Source organism: Anser anser (assembly GCF_964211835.1).
Source record: "Anser anser genome assembly, chromosome: 2".
NCBI lineage: Eukaryota > Metazoa > Chordata > Aves > Anseriformes > Anatidae > Anser > Anser anser.
The window spans coordinates 16,603,353-16,629,740 of record NC_139721.1 but is presented as its reverse complement, the minus strand read 5'-3'; the positions used below and the strand labels follow the sequence as shown (position 1 = coordinate 16,629,740).

Genomic DNA, 26,388 nt, shown 5'->3' with positions numbered 1-26,388 from the left:
CTGGTTTAACAGTTACCATTCTGCCATGTAAGCAAGTCAAATAGTTATACACCACTACAATACAATGAATTCTTCCTGTAGACTATAACTTTCTGGGACAAGATGGTTATTGTGAACTACACTTCTTTCTGCTTACATAGATGGAAACAGGTGGAAAACTAATGATCACAGATTGCCTGTGCTGGTACGCTGTGGCATAATGTCATAAATTAAGTGGTCTCAACAATAATCAACTTTGCTTCCTAGACTTTTTCATGTCCAATAAAACAATTAGCAAATCAAAACAAAATGAATAATATTTAGCAGAAGTGTTTTTTCAAGACGATCACATTCATCGTCTGTTATTTGAATTCTTCATTTGTATAACACCAGTTATTAGCTTTTCCAAAAATGATAATAGTTCTCAGAGGCTATAAAAGAGATTTTTCTTCCATTACACAAAAGGTTAAGTAAGCAAGGTAGTCCAATATCCATCAGCTATTTCAAAGTATTCAAACTGACCATACCAGTTACTTCAGAGAAAGATATCCCTTTCAAGTTTAGCAATGGAAAAGTCTCTTCCTAAGTTCAGTTAGGAATAAAATTAACTCCATCTTAAATAATGGCTACAAAATTTTATTTTTATTTTTATTTTTATTTGATCCTTACCATTTAACCTTGTTCATCCTTCTAGCTAAGTGAATGTCTAATCCATTTTTCCTAACTTGTTAAAATTTTGGCCTCTTTGTAGTAATGTAAGTAGAAGTTCAAGAGTTTGAACTTCTTCAAGTTTGCCTTTTCTGAACAAGCACTTTTTTATATCAGTTTTAATATATTTTTTTTGCCTTTCACTTTCAATGGGTATCTAGAAATTTAACATCATACCAAAATATGTCCAAGAATATAGCTTATTTGGTGTGAGCTGCTATTCTCTTAGCTTTGTGTTTATAATCACAATGCTAAACATTTTATTGCTTCAATGCATTTTCTTCATGAAGCAGTCCTCTCAGATTGCAAGAGAAATCTCCATTTAAATGTCTTACCTGCTCAGAATCCGTATCTCAGAGCTAAAATCCCAAATGTCCATTTACCATTACATTCTGCTATATTTGTTTCAATTATCTTTTTTATCTTATCTACAAGCCTTCTTGTATTCATTGCTGTATGTTCAGTTTCCAACATTATACATATTTTCTGTTTACACTTTTGCTTTATTTATTTTTTGTTCACATAGTGTAATTTTTCTTACTTAGATTCATTTACCTTATCTATCTCATCATTTTCCTCATTGTTTGCTGGTTTGCTGTGCCTTTGTTCCCTGTTTTTAATTGCTATTATTCCCTCCCTCAGTCTGCATTGGTCTTTGATTTTTTTTCCTTTTTTTCTTACCTCCTCATTGATCTTTGACTGGAATTTACACTGTTTTATTTTCTCTTTCTTTGTAAAGGGAGACTGTCATCCTATTTGGTTTTGTTCATTAGTCACTAAATTCCCAAGTGAAATTCTTTCCTTCCTTTGGTGTTTTCTCTTTCCATGCAAACAGTGGAGAAAGCTAGAGAATAGTGGCTCAACTGAAAGAAAAATCAATGACTCAGTCATCAGTGGTTTGAAGGTGTTTCCAAAGTGCTGAATCCTTAATTTGATCCTAATCAACTCATGGTTTCTGCTCTGGTTGATAATTTGGACAGAAAGTGCGCAGTGATAAGAGAAGTGCCTGTACTTAGAGCATAATAAAAATAGGTTGAGTGGAAAAACAACAAAGAGCTGTGGTTGCCTCTGATGATAAAGGAAACTTTTTGAGGTTCAGTAAATGTCCACTGTCTCCCTGTCAACAGCAATTGTTTTACATCAACAGCCCCAAATGCTTAAACAGAAAAAGGAAAAAAAGTGAAAAAGGAACCTTTGCACATTTTAGTAGTCAAGATTATTTGGGAATATACCTTGAATAATTGCAAATATTCTAATCTGACATATGTCTTAAAGGCTTAACAACTGAATAACCAAAGAGATTTTGTCTCTGACAGATTTAATCTAGAACCTTATTATGGTGGTTTTACCCAGCTGGGCAGCTGAGCTCCACCACAACCACTCTCTCACTTGCCCTCCTCAAAGGGAAAGGGGAAGAAAAGGGCTCAAGGGTTGAGATAAGGACAGGGAGATCACTCAACCTACTACTTACAAACTAGAGCAGTGAGAAACAAAGAAAACAAATTAGAAACACCTCCCCCCCCCGCCCCCCCCCCCCCCCAGTCCCCCATCCACACTCTACCACCTCCTTCCCCTGAGTGGTGCAGAGGAATGGGGAACAGGGCCTGCAGTCAGTCTATAGCACTTCATCTCTGCCGTTCTTTCACGGTCGCTCTCTGCCCCTGCTCCACGTGGGGTCCCTGGGGTCCCTCCCACGGGATGCCGTCCTTCCCAAACTGAGCCTGCGGGGGCTGCCCACAGGCAGCAGCTCTTCAACAACTGCTCCAAGGTGGGTCCGTACCACAGGGCCCATCCGTCAGGAGCAACCTGCTCCAACATTATAACCCCCTGGCCAGCAGCTGCCCCCAGATCACCTGCTCTTGTGTGGGCTCCTCTCCACGGGCTGCAGCTCCGGCCCGGGGCCTGCTCCTGCGGGGGCTCTCCATGGGCCGCAGCCTCCTCCAGGCCACATCCACCTGCTCCACCGGGGGCTCCTCCACGGGCTGCAGCGTGGAGATCTGCTCCGTGTGGGACCCGTGGGCTGCAGGGGGACAGCCTGCTCCACCAGGGGCCTCTCCACCACCTGCAGGGGAACTGCTGCTCTGTGCCTGGAGCGCCTCCTGCCCTCCTTCTGCACTGACCTTGGTGACTGCATGGCTGGTTCTCACTCTTGCTCTCCCAGCTGCTGTTGTACAGCAGGTTTTCCCCCTGTCTTAAATCTGCTCTCCTAGAGGCGCAAACAACATTTATTTTATTTATATATATTATTTTATATATATGTATAATTATATATATAATTATATATAATTATATATAATTTAATATATTATGTATATTATTTAATTTATATATATATGTTTTTATATATAAATACATAGATTTGGCCACTGAAAGATTGCTTTCTGAACATATAACTATACAAAATTCTTTTAGTCATCAAAATGAGACACAAATATACTGGATTATTCAATTAATTCCAATATAATTGCAGCAGGTATGTATTTTTTCTCTGCTTAAAATAGATCTAAATTTGTTTCATTGAATTCAATGCAATGTTAATTTCATTATGAATATTTAAATATTAAATCAATTAACTGGTTACATACCTGTAATTTTGGGAAATATATTTACTTGGAACTGTGAACAAAGTTTGGGTAGATAATTGCAAATTATTGTTCAATTATTTAAAACTGTCTCCAATATCACACTACAAACTGGGGTAACGAACTAGATCAAAAAATGATATTTTAAGGAAAAAAAAAAAAAAAAGAAGAAGAAGGACATACATACTCTGGTGTTTCCTGATAGCACATTATATGTTATGCTCAGGAATTTCTTAAAAACTAAACATACAAAAATTATATAGGTTGTAAAGCAAAACAGTTACTAGGAAATGTCAGAATTGGGGTTGCCATTCTCTCAGTCACCTACAAATACATCGTATCACTGCCACTAATTGCATGTTTTAAAATTAATTGCTGTTTACATATGAGTATTTAAGGACTGACATGAAAAGTACTCAATGAAAAAAATCATACAGTTAATCCTATACTTTATACAATATCTAAATGTTGCAGTGAAGGTAATTATTTAATAGTTTTGTCCCAGATTTTTGTATATGGCATCAGAATCTGGAGGAACCCAACAGACCCTCCTTGCCATGACCAGCCTCGGTTGGGATTCCCACTCACCCCTGCCCAAGGGTCCTGAGACTCTGTTTCAGATCACCCCATGTCTCAGCGGTGCTCTACAGGTGCTCCTCCCTAGCTCTGTCCCTGTCCCTGCCTCATGTATGAATTTTTTACTCCCAGATGAGATCGTTGGAGGGACCCTAGACCTGGTTCATCACTTGTCATGTCAGGGACTGTTACTCCTGTGACTAGTTCCCTGGACCCTGTTACCAGGTCCAAGGTCTGAACTTGCAAGATTGTGCCCTGCTGAGAGCACAGCCTGTGTGAGGTCAACCTTGTCACCCAGCTTGTATCCCTCAAAGAGCAATCCTGTTTCTGGTAATCCTTGATATATGGCACTAGCTACTACAGTGAATTATTTACAAGTTTTACTAAAATTTGTTTGCATAATATGCAAGGGGTGTCATTAGATGACTCTATCTGGCTTTTTCAAAACTGGTGATTTATGTGATGTTTTATCAGTTCAAAACATACTTTCCATTTATTTAACTTAAAAGTGAAATTTCTTATCATAAGTGCTTATTTCTCAAGCTGAGCACCCAGAAATTTTTTTAAAGTGTTATTGATATGCATCTTCAAAAAACTTGTTTGAAAGCATCTAGTAACATATAAAAACTTTTTGAAAGGCAGAACATTTATAAAAATGGAACAGGACTTCTACCTGAAAATACAACACTTTCACTCAATAGAAGTCAGAACTATTAGCTAATTTCCAAAATAAGGTGTATCCAAAGTGGCAATTTAAAATCAATCATATAAAAACAAACCCTGCTTTTTTTTTTTTTTTTTTGAACTAAATGTATAAACATGAAAGATATAGTACACAGAAGTGTCACAAAGATGCACAGGGAAGACAAGAATAAAAATAGACAGTGACATGCTACAAGTAGACTAACAGGAATGAAATTTGCTGAAAGTTTATTTCAAATACAAGAAGTAATACTATTTTTTCTGCTAACCGACTTTTTTGTGGGTGCTACAGAAATATGATTTATAGAACGATATATATATATTTGTCTTCACAGCTTTATTCTAGATTTTCTGTATTTATAGTTTGAGGCAAATATCTAGCACATTAAATATGCTTGATCAAGCATATACAATAAAATAATACATGAAAATATAATATTGACTGTACACTTTCTTTAATGGCCATATCTTATATGCTTCTCTTCCATTTGTGGATGGTTTAGCTGCCATTAAGTGCCATCTAAACTACATAACACTGTTAAGCAATTTCTGAAGACAGTCAATAACTGCAAAATTCAACAAGATTCAATTCTGAGGAGAAAAATTAAAGGATATACAAAGCTGGATGAAGATGGAGTCAGAGGTCATGAGCTTCACAAACCGCCCAGCTGGGAAACTTCTTTATGTCATACAGAAACCATTTTCAGTGAACAAATTGCAGTAGAAACCAATGTCTGAGACCATTTTTTAGCTGTCCTGTTATGTACTTTGCAGATGGATGTGTATAATCCCCTGAGAATATTTTAGTCTTTAAGGTGATGGTGAGTTGATTACATTTTTATAAATGTCAATAGATCGACTGTCATGCTAGAAAGTTTCCACAAGAATCTGTATATCATTGAAACTCTACTTAAGTAAAAACCTTTTGCAAAAAGAAAAGTTCATGAAACATTACCTTACTCCTTCCTACAGTAATCTGAGAAAATAAACATCACCATGAAAGATTTAGTAGAGCTTGCATAATTCACTATTACTTTCTTAAATTAAAACCCAATACTCCAGTCTCACACAAATGTATACTATTTTTTTTCCCTGCACCCACACACAGGCAAGATCTCGCAAGTCTCATGAAAGAATCTATTTCAAGACTTGTACGGAAACTTAATTGCATTTTCCTTTTTAAGTGCTGATTTATTCGACTTCTACAGAATTCTTATCTATTTCTTTGCCATAATGTAGTGGCATTCTAAGTGCACAATACCAAAACTTTTGAGCATTGAGACTTCCTTGACTTTGCTTGCAATATATCAAAAATAAAATTTAAAAAAAATAAAAAAATAAAAAGCATCCTAAAACTTCAGATTTGAAGGCTAAGTTTAATGTAAAAGGAATCCTGAATACATATATAAATATATGTAGATAGATATTTATATATATATATATATGTATTTTTGTACAGATAGGTGTACATAGAAGTGAACATATGCAGCCACACAAATACATTCTTTGTGGTTTGAACAAGTTATACAAAGATTTTCTGCCTTTGCAAGGTGTTACTTTCCTCTTCCTCACACCCTTCTAGCTTTCTTCACCTGTTTCCTCTAATGCTCATTAATTCTATAACTCTGTAAGAACTGTAATTCCTAATATTAATGACTGTTTTATTCTATTGCACTTGTACAGAATGTTGTTCACGTGTTCCCTGGGATTACAGTTTACAGTATATTCACCAGATGAAGTCCTGACTGACAATGAGGGTCTTACTTTTTGGACTCTTGCACGTGATCAAATCTCCCTGCAAACTTCATTTTTTGAGGAGTGGGCATAAAGGAGGAAAACCACATGTGCTCGTGTCTTCTTCTTGTGGAAGACAACTCTCAAAGTTATGGGTACCCTCTTTCCTGCAGCTGGTATTAGAATTGCACACAAACACATGAAGCAGGAAGTACAAAGGGAAATATAGAAATACAAAGAAAACAAACTTCATTACAAATATATTTCCCCATATCTGCTGGGTGTTATTCATTTGACAAACGGAATTTGCAACCTGCACAGATATGCGTCAAAGAATTTTACAGTTCTAATTCTCCTCTAGTAATTTATTACATTATCTTTGTAGTGTACAGGTGCTGGACTGTTAGTCTATGACCCATCAAGCTCTTGATTTTTCAAATATTTTTTTCACTGTTGTGATCCCCTCGTGTTAGAAGTTTCTTATAAACAATAACAAAAAAATATATCTTTCTGCTTTAAAAGACGTTGTGTTTTTCAAATCCCTCTTGAAAGCCTTCTATTGCAAAAAATACAAAAGTTCTACAACTCAGGGTGGTCATGCACCCTGAGATGCACTGTTTCATCCTCATTTTATGTTCATTCATACATGTATGTTTTTTATTTCATTGCATTACTGAGACAAGAGATTTTATGAGGGCTAATGTTTTTAACACTTATTTTAAATGTAATTAAAACACAACATATACCTTTAAAGTCATTTGTCATTGATTAAAGAAAAGTTGCACCTTAAAATCTAAATAACAAATAATTAATAATATAAAGGCATTAGTTTTAACTATTTTCTCAGATATTTTTTAACATATGAATACAAGTTACATTTCAATAATGTTTATTATTTACCTTGTCCTAAAATTTGCAGGATGAGGATGCCCATCATATAATGACAAATAATCATATTCTTCTTCAAGAGCAAAAGACTGAAAGACAATCTGTATTCTGTTTCTTTCTTCTGCTATTATAACCCACGTACAATTTGCACCATTTGGATATCCATATGGGAAGCCAGGGCTTTCTATAGTGCCATTCAGTCCTTTTAAAGTTCCACCACAGGTATAAATAAATCCTAAAACAAACAAGCAAGGAAACAGAAGTTAGCAAAATGGGTTTGGTTTGGTTTTGTTTTAATATCAATCTTCAATAAAATGTCATTTCAATTCACAATTTCACATTTATCAAAATACTTCTCACCAAGCTCTGACTTAAGAAAGGTAGAGCCCATGATTTAATATAAATCCTGGCCACTTAATTGAAAACCACCCCAACAAATGTGTTTTCCACACTGTTTATATAAAGACATATGGTAGCATCTTTGCAAATAAATATATACAGACGTAAAAGACTATATTTGTTCATCTATGAGAAAAACTATTTGCATCAATTCCTTTTTTATTTTTTTTGTAAAAAGGAAGAGAAACTCCATAGCAGTTAATGAGTCCTATTCTTTTCATGCAGTTCTGCTACGGATTATATCCATAAACCTTTTGCTGCTCCTCCCCAGATTTTGGGACTGGAAGAGGCTGAAAGGCTATTTATGAATTCTGTGGCTGGTGTGTTGCAATAGATGGTTACAGGCTCTTCAAGAGGGACAGGCAGAGTAGGCGAGGTGGCGGGGTGGCAATGAATGTGAAGCATGGGCTGGACTGTGTGGAACTTCAACTTGGCGATGGCGAAGTTGAGAGCCTCTGGATAAGGATTAAGGGATGAACAAATAAAGGGGATGTCATTGTGGGAGCCTATTACAGACCACCTGGCCAGGACGACAACGCCGATGAATTATTCTTTGCAGAACTAAGAGATGCCTCAAGATCAACTCCCCTTGTCCTATTGGGGGATTTCAACTTGCCAGACGTCAACTGGGATCACCACACGGCTGACACGAGCAAGTCCAGGAGGTTCATAAAGCACCTAGATGATAACTTCTTGGTGCAGGTGCTAGAGAGCCAACTAGGAAAGGTGCCCTCCTAGATCTGTTGCTGGAGAACAGAGAGGGTCTTGTGGGAGACGTGGCAATTGGCAGCCGTCTCGGTCATAGTGACCATGAAGTGGTTGAGTTTAGAATTTATGGTGACAGAAGGAAAACTGTCACCAAAACTTCAGCCCTGGATATGGGCAAACCAGACTTCAGGCTGCTCAGGGAACTAGTCAGCAAGGTCCCCTGGGAAACTGCTTTTGAAGGCATTGGCGTCCATCAGTGCTGGTCAGTCTTTAAGCACTGCCTCCTAAAAGCACATGATCAGGTGATTCCAAAATATCGGAGGTGAGGCAAGCGGGGCAGAAGGCCGGACTGGCTGACCAGAGGATCTTCTACTGGAGCTTAGGCGAAAAAGAAAGTGTACGGCTGCTGGAAGGAGGGTCAGGTGACGAGGAAGGAATACAGGGATGCTGTTTATGTTTGTAGGGAGAAAATTTGTGTGGCCAAAGCCCAACTAGAGTTGAAGCTGGCCATGTCTGTGGGAGACAATAAAAAAGTTTTTTTTAGATATGTGAACAGAAAAAGGAGAACCAAAGAAAACATAGGTCTGCTACTAGATGGGGAGGGTCTCCTCACAGACAATGACACAGGCAAAGCAGAGACATTTAACACCTTCTTCGCCTCTGACTTCAACACTGATGATGGGCTTCGGGACCCAGGGTGCCCTGAGCTGGAGGACCATGATGGTGGGAATGACAGACTCCCAACCGACCCTGAACGTGTGCAGGATTTGCTGCTCCACCTGGATCCATACAAGTCCATGGGTCCGGATGGGATTCACCCCAGGGTGCTTAAAGAGCTGGCTGACGTCATCGCGGGACCTCTCTCAATTATTTTTCAACGATCTTGGGAATCTGGAGAGGTCCCATTGGACTGGAAGCTGGCAAATGTTGTGCCAATTTTCAAGAAGGGTAAGAAAGAAGACCCTAGCAATTACAGGCCTGTCAGTCTCACGTCAGTGCCTGGTAAAATTATGGAGAGGATGATCCTTGAAGTTATTGAAGCGCACCTGGGGGACAAGGCAGTCATTGGTCCCAGCCAACATGCGTTCATGAGGGGTAGGTCCTTCCTAACAAATTTGATTTCTTTTTATGATAAGATCACCCATCCAGTTGATCAAGGGAAACCAGCTGATGTGATCTTTTTGGGTTTCAGCAAAGCTTTTGACATGGTTTCCCATAGGATCCTACTGGACAAAATGGCCAGCATACAACTTAACAAAAACATCATACAATCGGTAATTGGCTGATGGGCAGGGCTCAAAGGGTTGTGGTAAATGGGGCCACATCTGGCTGGAGGATGGTCACTAGTGGGGTCCCTCAAGGCTCCATTTTAGGGCCAGTCCTCTTCAATGTTTTTATAAATGATTTGGATGTAGGACTAGAAGGTGTTTTGAGCAAATTTGCCGACGACACCAAACTTGGAGGAGTTGTGGACTTGGATGAGGGTGGAAAGGCCTTGCAGAGAGATCTGGACAGATTGGAGAGCTGGGAGATCACCAACCGCATGAAGTTTAACAAAAGCAAGTACCGGGTCCTGCACCTGGGACAGGGCGACCCTGGCTATAAGAACAGACTGGGCGACGAGACGCTGGAGAGCAGCCCCACAGACAGGGATCTGGGGGTTGTGGTTGACAGCAAGTTGAATATGAGCCAGCAGTGTGCCCTGGCAGCCAGGAGGGCCAACCGTATCCTGGGATACATCAAGCACGGCATTGCTAGTCAGTCGAGGGAAGTGGTTGTCCCGCTCTACTCTGCACCGGTGCAGCCTCACCTCGAGTACTCTGTGCAGTTCTGGGCACCACAGTACAAAAAGGACATTAAACTGTTGGAGAGTGTCCAGAGGAGGGCGACGACGATGGTGAAGGGCCTAGAGGGGAAGACATATGAGGAGTGGCTGAGGTCACTTGGCCTGTTCAGCCTGGAGAAGAGGAGGCTAAGGGGGGACCTCATCGCGGTCTACAACTTCCTCGCGAGGGGGAGTGGAGAGGCAGGTGACCTATTCTCCGCTATCACCAGTGATAGGACCCGCAGGAACGGTGTTAAGCTGAGGCAGGGGAAGTTTAGGCTAGACATCAGGAAGGGGTTCTTCACTGAGGGGGTGGTCGCACACTGGAACAGGCTCCCCAGGGAAGTAGTCACTGCACCAAGCCTGTCTGTATTTAAGAAGCAATTGGACTGTGCACTTAGTCACATGGTCTAAACTTTTGGGCAGACCTATGCAGTGCCAGGAGTGGGACTTGATGATCCTTATAGGTCCCTTCCAACATGGGATATTCTATGTTTTTGTTTTTTCTTTTTCTTATTATTATTATTATGAGCAAGCTTTTTCAAAGCAATAATTCTTTTTTTTTAAACTGTGTGCTTAAAAGATCAAGATGAAATAGTCATCTGTTACATCTCTATGTTATCTCTTGTAAAAACAACTCCACTGTGTATTTGTAAAACCAGAAAGAACTTATTAAGCTTTAATATATCTAAATACAATATTAAGATGAACAGCTTGTATGTTGACATCCAAGTGGATCAAAAATGAAAGATGGATCTGACAATAGATCATCCTTAATATGACTATCCCCAAATGCCTGAAATAGCCTCCACATACAAAATGTGGGAGTATTGTAAAAAGATATGGAAATTATTATTATTATTATTATTATTATTATTATTATTATTATTATTATTGAGAGAAAATAATTTTTTTAGGAAAAAAGAGAAATCAATAATAATTATTTAAAAAATCCCTCCCTGTATCCTGGCAGGACATGTTTTTCTATACTTTTGCTCTAAGTTTCAGTTATAGCAGTTCCTAATTGCTTTCTCCAGGCTTTCTGCTCTTTGATCCCTTAAAAAATTAGATCATTTTTCCTGGTTTGCCTTTTGTGCCCCAGAAAATTCTCTTCCCTAAGTGCATTCAGAGCAGGTACCTTCCACTAACAGGAGAATTTCATTGAGAGAGGCAGCTGCTCAGCATGCTTTTTCAGAGAAAGATGATATCCATTTCATAACAAAATACAAACAAGATGTCGTCTCTCTATGTATATATTTGAGCTCATTAAATCATCTTCATTATGGCACATTCACAAGCATGTCGTCATGTTAAGCATTGAAATGTGCAGAGATCCTTATTCTGAAGTGTGAATTAGAAATCTCTTAAGATTATACACTTTGTATTGTAACACTCTAAAGTACATTTTTTTGATAACAGAAGAGAGACATGTACAATTTTATTTTTTTAATCTTAGCTTTTTCATATTTATCTCCAACAGTAAGAAAAGATTCCTCTTATGAAGTATGATTACTATTTTACAGTCAGTATATCATAGGTATGTAGGACAGAGGGAATGGAAAGTCCTCTTAGAGAGTAATTAAGGCTTTGTTTGCCTCATCTGACATGCATAACAAATTTTACCTTCTTCTGCAAATTAGCTTAGAGAATTCATTTTCATGTCAGTACCTATGATGACTTATTTGTTATTTTCATTGCTAGTAGTCTGTTTTATTTATCTCTTTCTGAATCTCTCCCTCATATACTATTTTAATTCTTCTTTATGTGTTATTATTTATTATTTAGGCTCAGTTTTTCTATTTAGCACCTTAGAAATCTTTTTGAATACAGTTTGTGCAAAAGCCACTTTACAAAATTAAACTTATCATATGACCCTCATCATAGAAATCTAGTACATTCCCCCAAACACAGTCACTGGAATAAAACATTTAAAATAGCTAAGTAGTGTCTGTACATATATCTTTTTTTTTCCTAGAAATCTCTTGCTGAGGTCTACTTCAAATAAATCTAAGATACACTTTAGAGAGAGAGAGACACTTGAAAATTATATAGCATGTGCTGATAATTTCTGTCCATCTCTCCAGACCAAGTATGGAAAGCACAGTGTGAACTTTGGCTCAGTGTTATAATGCAGTTCCATAATTCCAAACCTATGTCACTGCTGTCGTGTCTAAGTTGGAATATCAATTACACATATGTTACTTTGTTCATTCAATGTGAGGTATAACGAAAAACTCAAATACAGATTTTCTGTGACCAAAAAAAAAAAATCATATTTTTATCCAGAAAAAGAACAGTGTCTAGACGGGGGAAAAAAAAAAAAAAAAAAAAGTGCTTTGCAAGGTGATATACCTTCTACTAAGGAATATCATAATGGATCCAATAATTATTCCTGTCCACACATGCATGTGAAATATATACTTCCATAAGATATAAAACTTCCATTTGCTCCTTATGTTGCTTATCCAAATTATAACAAAAGAAAATTATTCATACATGGCAAGATGAAAAACTTGGAAATTTTTCAGTGATGACTAGTAGAATGTAACACAGCTATGCATGTATCAGAAGATACGTATTCAAATCCAAAAATGGAAAAAGCAATGAAGTTTGATTTTGATAGGTTTACTCTTTTTGCCAGTAAAACAAAAAACATGGCAAAAGAATCCATACAACATGCACTTTAGTCTCTACTTTCAAAGCAAATGCAAAGGCAAATTTCATGCTGAAATAACTGCTAATGCATACTGTGATCTTTTTCATCTAGATTTCATAGCTAACGTTTAGAACATGATTTACTTGCAAACTTGTTTTTCATTAAAGGGAAGGATTGATTCAAAGCACAAGATAAAGAATTTTGAAAAGATTGAAGTTACTATAGAAAAGAAAAATGCTTATTGAGTTAAGCGTGAAGATGCACAACTCCGTTGATAAAGCCCTCTTAATACCTGGTATGATTCAAAGTTTCCATTGTATTATTTCTTACAAGATGTTAAAATTCAGTTATTTAATTCTCATCTGTCTCATCTGTCTTAATGGGGGTAAATATTTATTGAAATCATAAAACATCACCCCTCTTCCTGATTTCAATCATGCTTTGGGTGATGGTGGAGTCACAATAAACATCAGTAACATCATTTTTTACCTCATGTATGTATTAAATTTTCATTTATTTCTACCAAGGCAAGTATCATAGAACCATAGAATAGCTTGGATTGGAAGGGACGTTAAAGATTAGGTCCACCTAATTCCAACCCCCCTGCCTAATTCCAACCGTCCCTGCCTATGCAGGGACGCCACCCACTAGATGAGGTTGCCCAGGGCCTCATCCAACCTGGCTTTGAACGCCTTCATCCACAACTTCTCTGGGCAACCTATTGCCTCACCACCCTCTGAGTGAAGAATTTCCTCCTAATATCTAATCTAAATCTCCCATCTTTTAGATTTAAACCATTTCCCTCTTTCCCGTCATCATCTGACTGAGCAAAGAGTCGCTCTCCATCTTTTTTATAAACCCCCTCTAAGTACCAAAAAGCTGCAATAAGGTGACCCCGGAGACTTCTCTTCTGTAGGCTGAACATTCCCAGCTCTCTCAGACTTTCTTCATAGCAGAGGTGCTTCAGCCCTCTAATCAACTTCGTGGCCCTCCCGTGGACCCATTCTAACAAGTCAACATCCTTCTTGTTCTGGGGGTCCTAGACCTGAATGCAGTACTCCAAGTGGGGCCTCACAAGGGCAGAGTAGAGGGGGACAATCACCTCCCTTGACCTGCTGGCCACTCCTCTTTTGATGCAGCCCAGGATGCAGTTGGTCTTCTGGGCTGCAAGCAGGCACTGCTGGCTCATGCATGGCTCTGTCCATCAGAACCCCCAAGTCCTTCCCTGCAAGGCTGCTCTCAATGAGTTCTTCTCCCAGTCTGTACTCATGTCCGAGTTTGCCCCAAATCAGGTGCAGCACCTTGCACCTTGAATTGTTGAACCTCATTATGTTCCCATGGGCCCCCTTCTCAAGCTTTTCCAGGTCCCTTTGGATGGCATTCCTTCCTTCTGCAATATCAACTGCACCACTCCACTTAGTGTCATCTGCAAACTTTCTGAGAGTGCACTTGATCCCACTGTTATGTTGCTGATAAAGACCTTAGATAGCACTGGTCCCAAGACACAACCCTGAGGGACACCACTCATCACCAGCCTCCACCTGGACATAGAACTTTTGTCCACCTCTCTCTGGCTGTCGCCACCCAGCCAAATCTTTGTACACCAAACAGTTCACCTTTCAAATCGAAGTTCACCTCTCCAAAGACAAAGATGTGTGGAATTTTGTCAAAGGCCTTACAGAATTCCAGGTAGATGACATTGGTCGGTCATCCCTTGTCATCTGATGGAGTCATTCCAACACTGAAAGCCAATCATTTTGGACAGGCACAATATGCCCTCAGTAAAGCCATGGTGGCTGTCTCAGATCAGCTACTTGTCTTGCATGTGCCTTGACGTTGCTTCCAGAAGGATCTGTCCCACGATCTTTCCAGGCACAGACTCCCTGGTCTGTAGTTCCTCAGGTTTTCCTTTCTACCATCTTTAAAAAACGTCAATGATGTTTTCCTTTTCCAGTCACCAGGAACTTTGCCTGACTGTCATTCCTTTTTTCCACATAAATACAAACATTCATTTCTCTTCTTTAATATTCTAGATTTAAGTTCTTCCTGCACTCCACTTTCTTCTCTGCCTCCCTCAAATGTCCTGCAGCTTTCATACTTTTTCTACAGCGCTTTCAGAGAAGGGATGACTTTTATTCTGAGGACACTCATTAGTGTCCATTCCCAACAGACTGCTATAACCTCCCAATACTTTCTGAGTTTCATTTTCTTCCATTTCAGGTTTGGTAGGTGCACATACATTTTTTCTTATTTCCTTGGTTTTATACTCTTTTCCACAATCTAGAGAAATTCTAGACATTTCTAAAAAAGCCTGATAAAGAGCACAAAAATCTTATGTTTTTGAAGTATACAATGTAAGAGCAACATTATAGTGCCTCTGAAAACCAGCTTTTATGAGTAACAAGAAATTTAGGACTTCCTAAGTTAACCAAATTGCCATTTCATTTCTATTTATTTTAAAGGGCATTTGCTTTCACAAATAAGGTAATTGAAGGCTTATTCTCTGCACAGTTCAATGGAAATGGTGCCAATATGTAGACACTAGAAAGTGTTCAGTAGAAGCTTGTTTTTAGACTCTTTCTTTATGTTTTACATCATTTTAAGGCTGGGAGAAGAGATAGATATAGTCCTTTGCAAATAATTGGATAAAATAGATTGTCTTGCCCTTGCATAAGCAAGTGCCTATAACAAAGAGCCAAAATGACTTTTTCAGTCATTTCATAGTGTTGGCTTATAACCAACCTTATAACCAACTCAGTGAAACTGGTACAAAATACCAGCCAAAAAATAAGCTATCACTGTCAACCGGTTATCACTGCATCTGAAGAACTTTAAGGAAGTACTGTTTTTCCATCAAAGAATAATTTCTTTTCTCTGTTACAGGCATCTTTTCTGAAAGAGGTTCAGAAACTTCTCAAAGTCTTCTACATGTCTCAGCTATGTAAGCTGGAAGAGGGACAACAGTTTCTGTCCCTTGTGTCAACGTTGAGCGTGCTTCTTCTTTCAACAAGAAACATGAGGTCTAGGAAACATCAGGAGTGCTTATGCTCATCCTGAGGAGAAGGCGGCTTAAAATGGCAAGTAGTCAAAATAAACAACTGGAGGCCATTTAAAGAACCCATAACATTTTTGGTACATATATATGATTGTCATTAAAATTTACTTTAAGTATATGTTTCACATTCTACAACAGAAAATTGTGAGCCATTTCCTATAACTGAAAATGAAGAGGCTTTAACTTCAATAGTGTCACCAAACTTTGCTGAACTTTAAAAAGTAACATTTATCTACCACCCTATAAATCATCCAACAGATGAAGATGGTCACTTTCCTGAGAAAACACAAGATTTTTCCCTACCCTTAGGCACTGAGATACATTGGTTTGTTCATAACTCCTTGACAGGAGGTAACCTTGTATTTCTATTTTAAAAGCATTGCTACCAGTGCCATAGGATGAAAGTCTGGCTTCAGCAAGTCAGCTGATATACACTCAAGATTTTATCCACAGTATGAAATTAATTTTCTTTCTGAGGATATTTAATACTTCTTTCTAATTCCTCATGTAATATCTTTGAGGCCTTTTATACAGGAGATCTGCTGTTTCAGAGTAACTGCCTCCTAGCTCATGCAGCCAGAGAAGGGTAATCTCTCAGATGTAACAAACATCTGGGCAATTGAACTAAACATAAAAACGAGCAGACATTTGAAATCCCATCACAGAATGAATTAAAAATCCTCCCTGGGATTGAAAGCCTGCCATATTTAATACTCCTTGCACCTGCTTATTGCTGCCAAACTGCAGGGGAATCAGATTTCTTATGTTTGGGGAGATTGCAGATAAATACTAAAGGTGTTTGTTTAAGAATTTGGATCCAAATAATAAATTTCTGGTCTCAATGGTATTTTTATAGCCTTCTTCTCTCTCCTGGGTCTAAGGATATACGTTCTGAGCAATGACTTCATTTTAGGAGAACTAATCATGGAAAGTACCTTCATCAGTACTCTGACCCTCTGCTTTTTTTCTCCTATTCACTCTCCCTGTAATTCTTCACTTGAAAAGTCAAAAGTATCCAACATGCAAGCAGAAATTGATCCAGGACTCAGCTTCCTGGCATACCTAAAGAGGACACCTTATCAAAGTCATGCCTGGAAATAAATTCATACAGGTTTCATTTTTGATTACATGGAAAATTTAATCAATGGAAAAGATATAAACAGAGATTTCACTGTAAGGACCAGTTTTTGAAATAATTTTATTTAACTAGTACTTCCCTTACACTCTTACTTTTTTATTTTTTTCCAAAGCTAAACACATCTAAAGATTATGTAGTGTATGTAATTTGTTGCTTTTTTTTTTCATGTGTGATCTGAGAAAATGTTATCTTCATAATTAAGTCAGAATATTTTTAAAGTTAGTTTAGAACCATCACTTAACAAGACAAAATGGCATGACTTCCAGAATAATATGAACTGCTAACACCAATTTGGAGTATTTCTGTTACTTTCGGTATAACAACTTCTAATTCATATAGACTGACTACTTGAAGCGTAACATATCTTAGAAAAAGATGCCTTTTTGTTAAAATGTGCTGGTAAAAGTTGTCAAGTCTTTTTCATGTGAACTGCATGAACAAGTGTCAAGATACAACCACTGAAGGTCAACTTAAAAGTTCTGAAGTAGTTTATCATTTAGTTGAATCCATGCAACATATTACTTTTCAAGCTTCATTGCTATTGCATTTATTTCCTATTAAATTTGGAATATTGATAGAAAAAAAAAGATTTTGCTGCAAAGTGCAAGCCTGTGGGCATCTGGACTATAAGTAGATTATAGGGCTTGAAAAAAATTTGTATGTAAAAAATAAAGAATAAATTAAATTGTCTACAACAGAATAATTAATTAGCAATACTAAGAAATTTGTAAATATCAGAATTATTAAATAAATCAAGGAAAGCAGTTGTACAAGATATTTTAAGTGTTTGAATATAAGCAAATGCCCTCTTTAAAAACAGGTTATAACAAAATTCATTTCTGAAGAAACTGAGATACATTTAGTATTATACTTTTTAAATAAACTTAAAATGCCCAGAAACCACAATTACAGTTTTCATGCTACTTGTAATGTAACAGCAAAACAATCAGTGTTTACTTAAATTTAAAGACCATTGGCATGCAAAGTAAACCTCTGTCATTATATAACTGGTTCATTAAAATCTTGGATCTGCATTATGGACCCCTCTAATGAGATTTACACAGGTACTTAATATATCAAAGAAAAAAAAAATGTGCATTTACAGTACATTAAATATGGTAGTTTGAAATCCTACAGCAGTTTCAGATAAGTGACAGATTATTGCAAATCTGAGTAACCTGTTTAAAGTTAGTTAGAGAAAGGAAAACAAACACAGTTTCCCTAATCTTTCTAAAACATCGTAGATTTAGCTAAACTCAGAAGAGGAAGAAAAAGAAAGAAAGGGGAAAAAAAAAAAAGCAGAATGGTGAAAAAATTTCAAATAAGTATTATGATAGGAAATAAACTTTATCAAACAAAATATGATGCTGGTCTGAAGTGACTTTAGCAAGATTAGAAATGAGTTTGAAGACTCAGTGCTTGAAGAATCAGGACAAAACTAACACTTTCTTTTCAGTATCTGCCGAGAAAAATTGAACATAAGAATGGCTATATAGATTCACAGATTCACAGATTTCTCTAGGTTGGAAGAGACCTCAAGATCATCGAGTCCAACCTCCGACCTAACACTAAGTACTCCACTAAACCATATCCCTAAGCTCTACATCTAAACGTCTTTTAAAGACCTCCAGGGATGGTGACTCCACCACCTCCCTGGGCAGCCCGTTCCAATGCTTAATAACCCTTTCGGTAAAGAAGTACTTCCTAACATCCAACCTAAAACTCCCCTGTCGCAACTTTAGCCCATTCCCCCTCGTCCTGTCACCAGGCACGTGGGAGAATAGACCAACCCCCACCTCTCTACAGCCTCCTTTCAGGTAACTGTAGAGAGCGATGAGGTCGCCCCTGAGCCTCCTCTTCTCCAGGCTGAACAAGCCCAGCTCCCTCAGCCGCTCCTCGTAAGACTTGTTCTCCAGACCCCTCACAAGCTTGGTCGCCCTTCTCTGGACTCGCTCGAGCACGTCCATGTCCTTCCTGTAGCGAGGGGCCCAAAACTGAACACAGTACTCGAGGTGCGGCCTCACCAGAGCCGAGTACAGGGGCACAATCACTTCCCTCGACCTGCTGGCCACACTGCTTCTTATACAGGCCAGGATGCCGTTGGCCTTCTTGGCCACCTGAGCACACTGCTGGCTCATATTCAGCCGACTATCCACCAATACTCCCAGGTCCTTCTCGGCCAGGCAGCTTTCCAGCCACTCATCTCCCAGCCTGTAGCTCTGCTTGGGGTTGTTGCAGCCCAGGTGCAGGACCCGGCACTTGGCCTTGTTGAACTTCATGCAGTTGACCTCAGCCCATCGCTCCAGCCTATGCAGATCCTCCTGCAGAGCCTTCCTGCCCTCGAGCAGATCGACACACGCACTTAGCTTGGTGTCATCTGCAAACTTACTGAGGGTGCACTGGACGCCCTCATCCAGATCATCAATAAAGATATTAAAGAGGACCGGCCCCAGTACCGAGCCCTGGGGGACACCACTAGTGACCGGCCTCCAACCAGATTTGACTCCATTCACCACAACTCTCTGGGCCCGGCTATCCAGCCAGTTACTAACCCAGCGAAGCGTACGCCAGTCCAAGCCCCGAGCAGCCAGTTTCTTGAGGAGAATGTTGTGGGGAACGGTGTCAAAAGCCTTAGTGAGGTCAAGGTAGACCACGTCCACAGCCTTTCCCTCATCCACCAAGCGCGTCACTTGGTCATAGAAGGAGATCAGGTTCGTCAAGCAGGACCTGCCTTTCATAAACCCATGCTGACTGGGCCTGATCGCCTGCTTGCCCTGCAAGTGCCGCGTGATGACCCTCAAGATAATCTGCTCCATGAGCTTCCCCGGCACTGAGGTCAAACTGACAGGCCTATAGTTCCCCGGGTCTGCCCTGCGGCCCTTCTTATAGATAGGCGTCACATTGGCTAGCCGCCAGTCAACCGGGACCTCCCCCGATAGCCAGGACTGCCGATAAATGATGGAAAGCGGCTCAGCCAGCTCCTCCGCCAGTTCTCTCAGTACCCTTGGGTGGATCCCATCCGGCCCCATCGACTTGCGCACATGCAAGCTCCGTAGCAGGTCGCCAACCATTTCCTCATGGATAGCGAAGGCCACATCCAGCTCCCCATCCCCTTCCACCAGCTCAGGGCACTGGGTGTCCGGAGAACAACCGGTATTGCCGCTAAAGACTGAGGCAAAGGCGGCATTAAGCACCTCAGCCTTTTCCTCATCCTTAGTAACTAGGTTTCCCCTCGCATCCAGTAAAGGATGGAGATTCTCCCTAGTCCTCCGTTTCGCGTTGATGTATTTGTAAAAGGATTTTTTGTTGTCTTTAACGGCAGTAGCCAGATTGAGCTCCAGATGAGCTTTGGCCTTTCTAATTTTCTCCCTGCACAGCCTCGCTACATCCTTGTAGTCCTCCTCAGTGGCCCGCCCTTTTTTCCAAAGATTATAAACCCTCTTTTTTCTGCTAAGCTCCAGCCGCAACTCTCTGTTGAGCCAGGCCGGTCTTCTTCCACGCCGGCTCATCTTTGGGCACGTGGGGACGGACCGCTCCTGTGCCATCACGATTTCCTTCTTGAGGAGCGCCCAGCATTCCTGGACTCCTCTGCCGTTCAGAACTGCCTCCCAAGGGAATCGGCCAACCAGCGTCCTGAGCAGCTCAAAGTCAGCCCTCCGGAAGTCCAAGACAGCAGTTTTACTGGTCCCCTTCCTGGCCTCGCCAAGAATAGAGAACTCTACCATTTCGTGGTCACTCTGCCCCAGACAGCTTCCGACCACCACATCTCCCACCAGTCCTTCTCTGTTTGTGAAGAGAAGGTCTAGCGGGGCACCACCCCTGGTAGGTTCACTGACCAGCTGCGTCAGGAAGCTATCTCCCACGCTCTCCAGAAACCTCCTAGACTGCTTTCTCTGTGCCGTGTTGTGTTTCCAGGATATGTCCGGGAAGTTGAAGTCCCCCACGAGGACAAGCGCCGACGATTTTGCAACTTCTGTCAGTTGCCTATAAAACTCCTCATCCGTCTCCTCATCCTGGTTCGGCGGTCTATAACAGACCCCCACCAGGATGCTAGCCTTGCCGGCCTTCCCGCGGATCCTAACCCACAGGGATTCAACCTTATCATTCCCAGCCTGGAGTTCCACAACATCAAAAGATTCTCTAATGTAGAGAGCCACGCCACCACCCCTTCTGTGCTGCCTGTCCCTCCTGAAGAGCCGATAGCCAGGCATTGCAGCACTCCAGTCGTGGGAGCGGTCCCACCACGTCTCCGTGATGGCAACCAAGTCGTAGCCTGCCTGTTGCACAATGGCTTCCAGCTCCTCCTGTTTGTTACCCATGCTGCGTGCATTAGTGTAGATGCACTTCAGCTGGGCCATCGCCTTCTTCCCCGGCCTAGCCATTGTTTCCCTCGGCACAGCTCCGACAAGCCTTGTTTGAGCCCCGTCCCCCTTCTTACCTAGTTTAAAGCTCTCTCTATGAGCCCCGCCAGCTCCTGGCCTAGAATCCGTTTTCCCCTTGGAGATAGAGACCCATCTGGGGCCATCAGGCCGGGTGCCGAGTAAAGCTCCCCATGGTGAAAAAACCCAAAATTTCTATGCTGGCACCAGCCTCTGAGCCACCTATTAACCACATGAGCTTTCCATGTCCTCTCCGTGCCTCTCCCTTCCCCCGTAGGGATGGACGAAAACACCACCTGCACTCCCGCTCCCTCCACCAATCGTCCCAGCCCCCTATAGTCCTGTTTGATGGCCCTGAGGCTTCTCTTTTCAACATCATCGCTGCCAGCCTGGACTATCAAAAGCGGGTAATAGTCAGAGGGGCGAACCAGGTTTGGAAGCTTCCTGGTAACGTCTCTGACCCTGGCCCCAGGGAGGCAGCAGACTTCCCTATGTGTGGGGTCAGGCCGACAAATAGGGCCCTCCGTTCCCCTGAGGAGGGAGTCGCCCACAACAATCACCCTTCTTTCTTTCTTGGTGGAGGCAGTCCTGAGGCGTGGAGTCAACTTCCTCACCTCAGGCATCCTCCCGGGTAGGCTTCCTACCTCATCCTCACCCACCAGTCTCTCCAGCTCCAGGGCCTCAAACCTATTGTTCAAGGGCACCTGGGAAGGCGGCGCAGGAAGGGGAGGGCATCTCCTGCGAGGTCGAGCAGGGACCTGCCTCCATTCCTCCTCAACTCGCAGGTCCCCTCCCTCTGCCCGATGGCAACAGGGCAGGGGGTCCACCCCCCTTTGGGGCGTCTACTATATAGTAGTATATTTACTATACACTACTGCAGACAATTTTCTTAGATTCTGTTACCTTCTTTCAGAAAAATAACAGACAACCTTCTATGACAGATTAGACTGCTTCAGATGTAAACAACCTCAGAAACATGGTTATTTAAATCAGTCTTCTCTGTGAATACCCACGGGGATTACCTTCAGAAGAAATATAATTTCTTAAGAGTGAATCAAAAGCCTCTTGCTTTAGACCACATGGAAATTCAGATCTTTGAAAGTGCTACAAACTCAGGAAGAAAACAAGAGAACTAACTGATGTTTCACACTTCTGAAAAATTACCATTCTCAATGAAAGATCCATAAAAAAATGATGCAAATAGTCACCTTGTGATGTCATTGCCATGAGATTTGGATTGTTATACCAAATGCAGAATCTATGCACTTAGGGCTGCAGAATTAAAGATGTTTTGAGAATTAAGGGAAGAAGCAGTTGGAAAAACAGCTATAGCCTTTGACCTACTCCAAACAAACAAACAAACAAAAAAAAAATTCAATTAAATAGGAACCATTTTGAATTAAATAAGCAATATCTGATTCTTCCCCACAAAATAAAACACACCAAAAAAAAAAAAAATGCAAAATGTCCATTAAAAGCATTAGACCAGCCACAAAATTTAGTTAGCAAAAATCCTTTGAAGAACAGTCCACCTCTAAAAGTAATATATGGTGTAATATGATTTCCTCAAGAACTAGCACACAGATCTTTTTTAAAAGTAGAAATTAATTTCGTCACACAAACTTTCTAAAAAAGTAGTTTTAGACTGAAGCAGTCTTTTAATATATTAAAATTCCTTCTTCTCATCCAAAAATTTACAGATTTGTATTATTTTTTCAAATCATTTTTGTCTAAATGCAGAGTTAACTTTTCAGATACAGTCAGTTCTACCTACTTTCAAATTTTGAATAAACTCTCACAGTGCGTTTCTGAATTTGCAATAGGTGAAGATTTAAAAATCTTTACTATGTATTTCTAACTGTCATAAATGTTTTTTAATCATAACCCAGAATATAAATTTCAGTAGTCAAGTGAGTCAGTACAGACTGAGGCAAGATCAAAAATAAGTTACAAACTAGTATCCTTAGTCATTGAGATATCTCAGTTTGCAAGATTTTAAAATGAGATGTCAATTTACATCACTAAATCAATAACTTTACTATTGCTACTAATGTTTATATTATGTTTATATTATGCTAATTTCTACCAAATGTTTCGGTATATATATATATATAGATATATCATGGAAGGGTTTGACTCTAAAATATGTGGTACTAAATAAAAGAAACAATTGGGTAGAAAGAAAAACAAAGAAAGTTTACATATCTATTCACTGGAAAATGCTGCATAGTCATGGGAATTTTCCTAGGAATGATGATAAAACTGATGGTAATTCTACTTTATAACAGGAAGAGTACAAACGCCTTTGAATTTCTTGCATTGATAGCTCTTGACTTAACCTCATTCTTTAGAATATTTAACAGAGGTAACTGTTAAAATATTATAGAGACAAGCAATATGATCAGGAGTTATTTCAGATTATGGCCCCACAACCACAAGAGGTGCTGCTATTACTGTAAAGTTTTATTCTGGTACATTTCCAGAGACTTCCTTTTCCTTTCCATTTCCTTTGTTGTAGAGGTAGCCAGATGTCCAGAGGAGCCCAACATATTATGATAAAACTTTGGGATTTTATGAGAATAACTAGGTTTTAAACTTAAGCTGATGAGCAGATTCACTGGGCAGCCATCCTTGACAGTGAACCTTGGAGAGAGGCAAGGGAGGGCATATTAAATGATTCATCCATCCCAGATGATTTTGCTGTACAAAGCAAGGTAAAAATCAATCAAAGAATGAAAGAATCATGGAAACATAGAATGATAGAATGGCGTATGTTGGAAGAGACCTTAAAGATCACCTAGTTCCAACTCCCCTGCCAAGGACAGGGATGCCACCCACTACATCAGGTTGCCCAGGGCCACATGCAACCTGGCCTTGAACACCTCCAGGGACAGGGGCATCCACAGCTTCTCTGGGCAACCTGTTCCAGTGCCTCACTTTCCTCTGAGTGTAGAATTTCCTCCTAATATCTAATCTAAATCTCCTCTTTTACTTTAAAACCATTATCCCTTGTCTGATTAAGCAAGAAGTCACTCTCCATCTTTTTTATAAGCCTTCTTTAAGTACCAAAAAGCTGCAATAAGTTCTCCCTGGAGCCTTCTATTCTCCAGGCTGAACATCTCAGACTTCCTTCATAGCAGAGGTACTCCAGCCGTCTCATCAACTTCGTGGTCCTTCTCTGGACCTGCTCTAACAGGTCAACATCCTTCTTGTGATGGGGGCCCTAGACCTGGATGCAGTATTCTATGTGATGCCTCACAAAGGCAGAATAGAGTGGGACAATCCCCATATGTAGTAATCACCATCAAGAAAATCTGTTGGTTTTTTTTTTTTCTCTCTGTCTGGCTCTTTAAAACCTAGATTTAAACTTTGACCATTTGCAGAAAAGGTAAAAAGGAATACCTATTTAATGGTATGATTGTTGTCTTCCTTTCCTTCCTCCCTTGAAAATAACAGACAAATCCCCAATCACTGTAACCCAGCATGAAAAAAAAAAATGAAAAAAAAAAAAGTTTCTCTGTAACTTACCAGTTACCCATTGTCATATTTCTGTCAACATCTTCTAACCAAACATGCTGGGTCACCTAACCTCTTATGCAAGAAAAAAGTTATGTGATAAGCCAAACTGAAGAATTTCAGTAGAAAAGGAACACATAAAACTATTTAAGAATGAAAACAGAACAAACAAACAAAACAAACAAATAAACAAAAACACCTATAAAGGCAACCAGTGCAGCACTGAAATCACAAAAATGGCAAGAAAAAATTTTACAGCACTTTTAACTTGGATGGCATAACTTAACTTGACATGTAAAACTATTTTTTTTTAAAAAAGTTATATAATTCTGTATTAAGAAATTATTCTTGTAAATAGTTAGGTGTTTTTTTTTTGTTGACTTGATGTCTTCGTGTTCATTTGCATGAAACAAGGAATTTGACTTATTTTTTTGCAGTATCTGCTGATTGGAATTTGGACAGTTTGGCTAATAGAGTAAATATTAACAGTTCATAAATGCTCCATGCATACTGTTACACAAAGCATACAAATACTTCATGCCTAGTAAAAATGTAGATATCTGGTCCAGGTCTTTTTCTCTTGGGTTTCATCATATATCAGCAATAAATAAATAAATAAATAGTTGTGTTAATTATTTCTTGATACTTAATGACTAGTTGTTATATAATGGCTCAAGGCACAGCCTTGGATGTACAGTTCCTCCTTCCCAGCTATTAATACTCAGTGGGAGCCTGTGTCTCTTGTTATAAAGTTAGAAACAAGCATAATTTTCTATTACATTGTGTGACTTCATAACTTTAATTGATGCACTCTCCGGTTTTAGTTTATTTAATCTTTTGGCAACAGTTACTCCAAGGGTCTCATCCATTTTTCAGTACTTATGTCTGCTTTCAGTATCTAATATTTCTGAAATTAATCAGTATCCCACATTTCTATTAAATAAATAAATAAATAAATAATAGAAATCGCTGGTAATAATGCTGCTGGCTTATGAATAATCAACCCCTATGACATGACAAACTAGCTCTAACAGGAAAGCTATTACTTTGAAACAAGTTCCATTGCACTGAAACATTCTCAGCAGTAAAGGATCTCAGCAGAGTATTAAAACATGTTCAGTGCTGAACAAGGAAAGAGAGTCCTTCATGTCTTTCTCAGGTTGAATCAGTCATATCCTCTTTTTTGAATATTAGGGAACAGCAGTGTCTCAACAAAATTTTCAGGAGGGAGGCACTCTTTTCATAGGTCTTTAGGCACTGCATACTTTGATTTTGATTTTAACACTAAAAAGAAAAAAAAAAGTGATCCTCTTGGAACCTATAAATATTAAGGAGTTCTTTTTCTTCTTTTTTTCTTCTTTTTTTCTTTCTTTTCTTTTCTTTTCTTTTCTTTTCTTTTCTTTTCTTTTCTTTTCTTTTCTTTTCTTTTCTTTTCTTTTCTTTTCTTTTCTTTCTTTTCTTTTCTTTTCTTTTCTTTTCTTTTCTTTTCTTTTCTTTTCTTTTCTTTTCTTTTCTTTCTTTTCTTTTCTTTTCTTTTCTCTTT

At 39.6% G+C, this 26,388-nt stretch overlaps 1 protein-coding gene across 5 annotated transcripts in view; it reads right to left on the bottom strand.

Moving 5' to 3' along the window:
- CSMD3 (CUB and Sushi multiple domains 3) overlaps window positions 1-26,388 on the bottom strand; it is a 1,012,063-nt gene that overhangs the window by 604,044 nt on the left and 381,631 nt on the right. For 4 of the 5 annotated variants that reach the window (XM_083827428.1, XM_083827429.1, XM_083827430.1 and 1 more), the window contains exon 2: window positions 7,182-7,404. The exons of the other annotated variant lie outside the window; for it this stretch is intronic. In XM_083827428.1, the coding sequence (XP_083683554.1) occupies window positions 7,182-7,404 (223 nt within the window). The remainder of the gene's footprint in view (window positions 1-7,181; window positions 7,405-26,388) is intronic. 5 annotated transcript variants of the gene reach the window in all.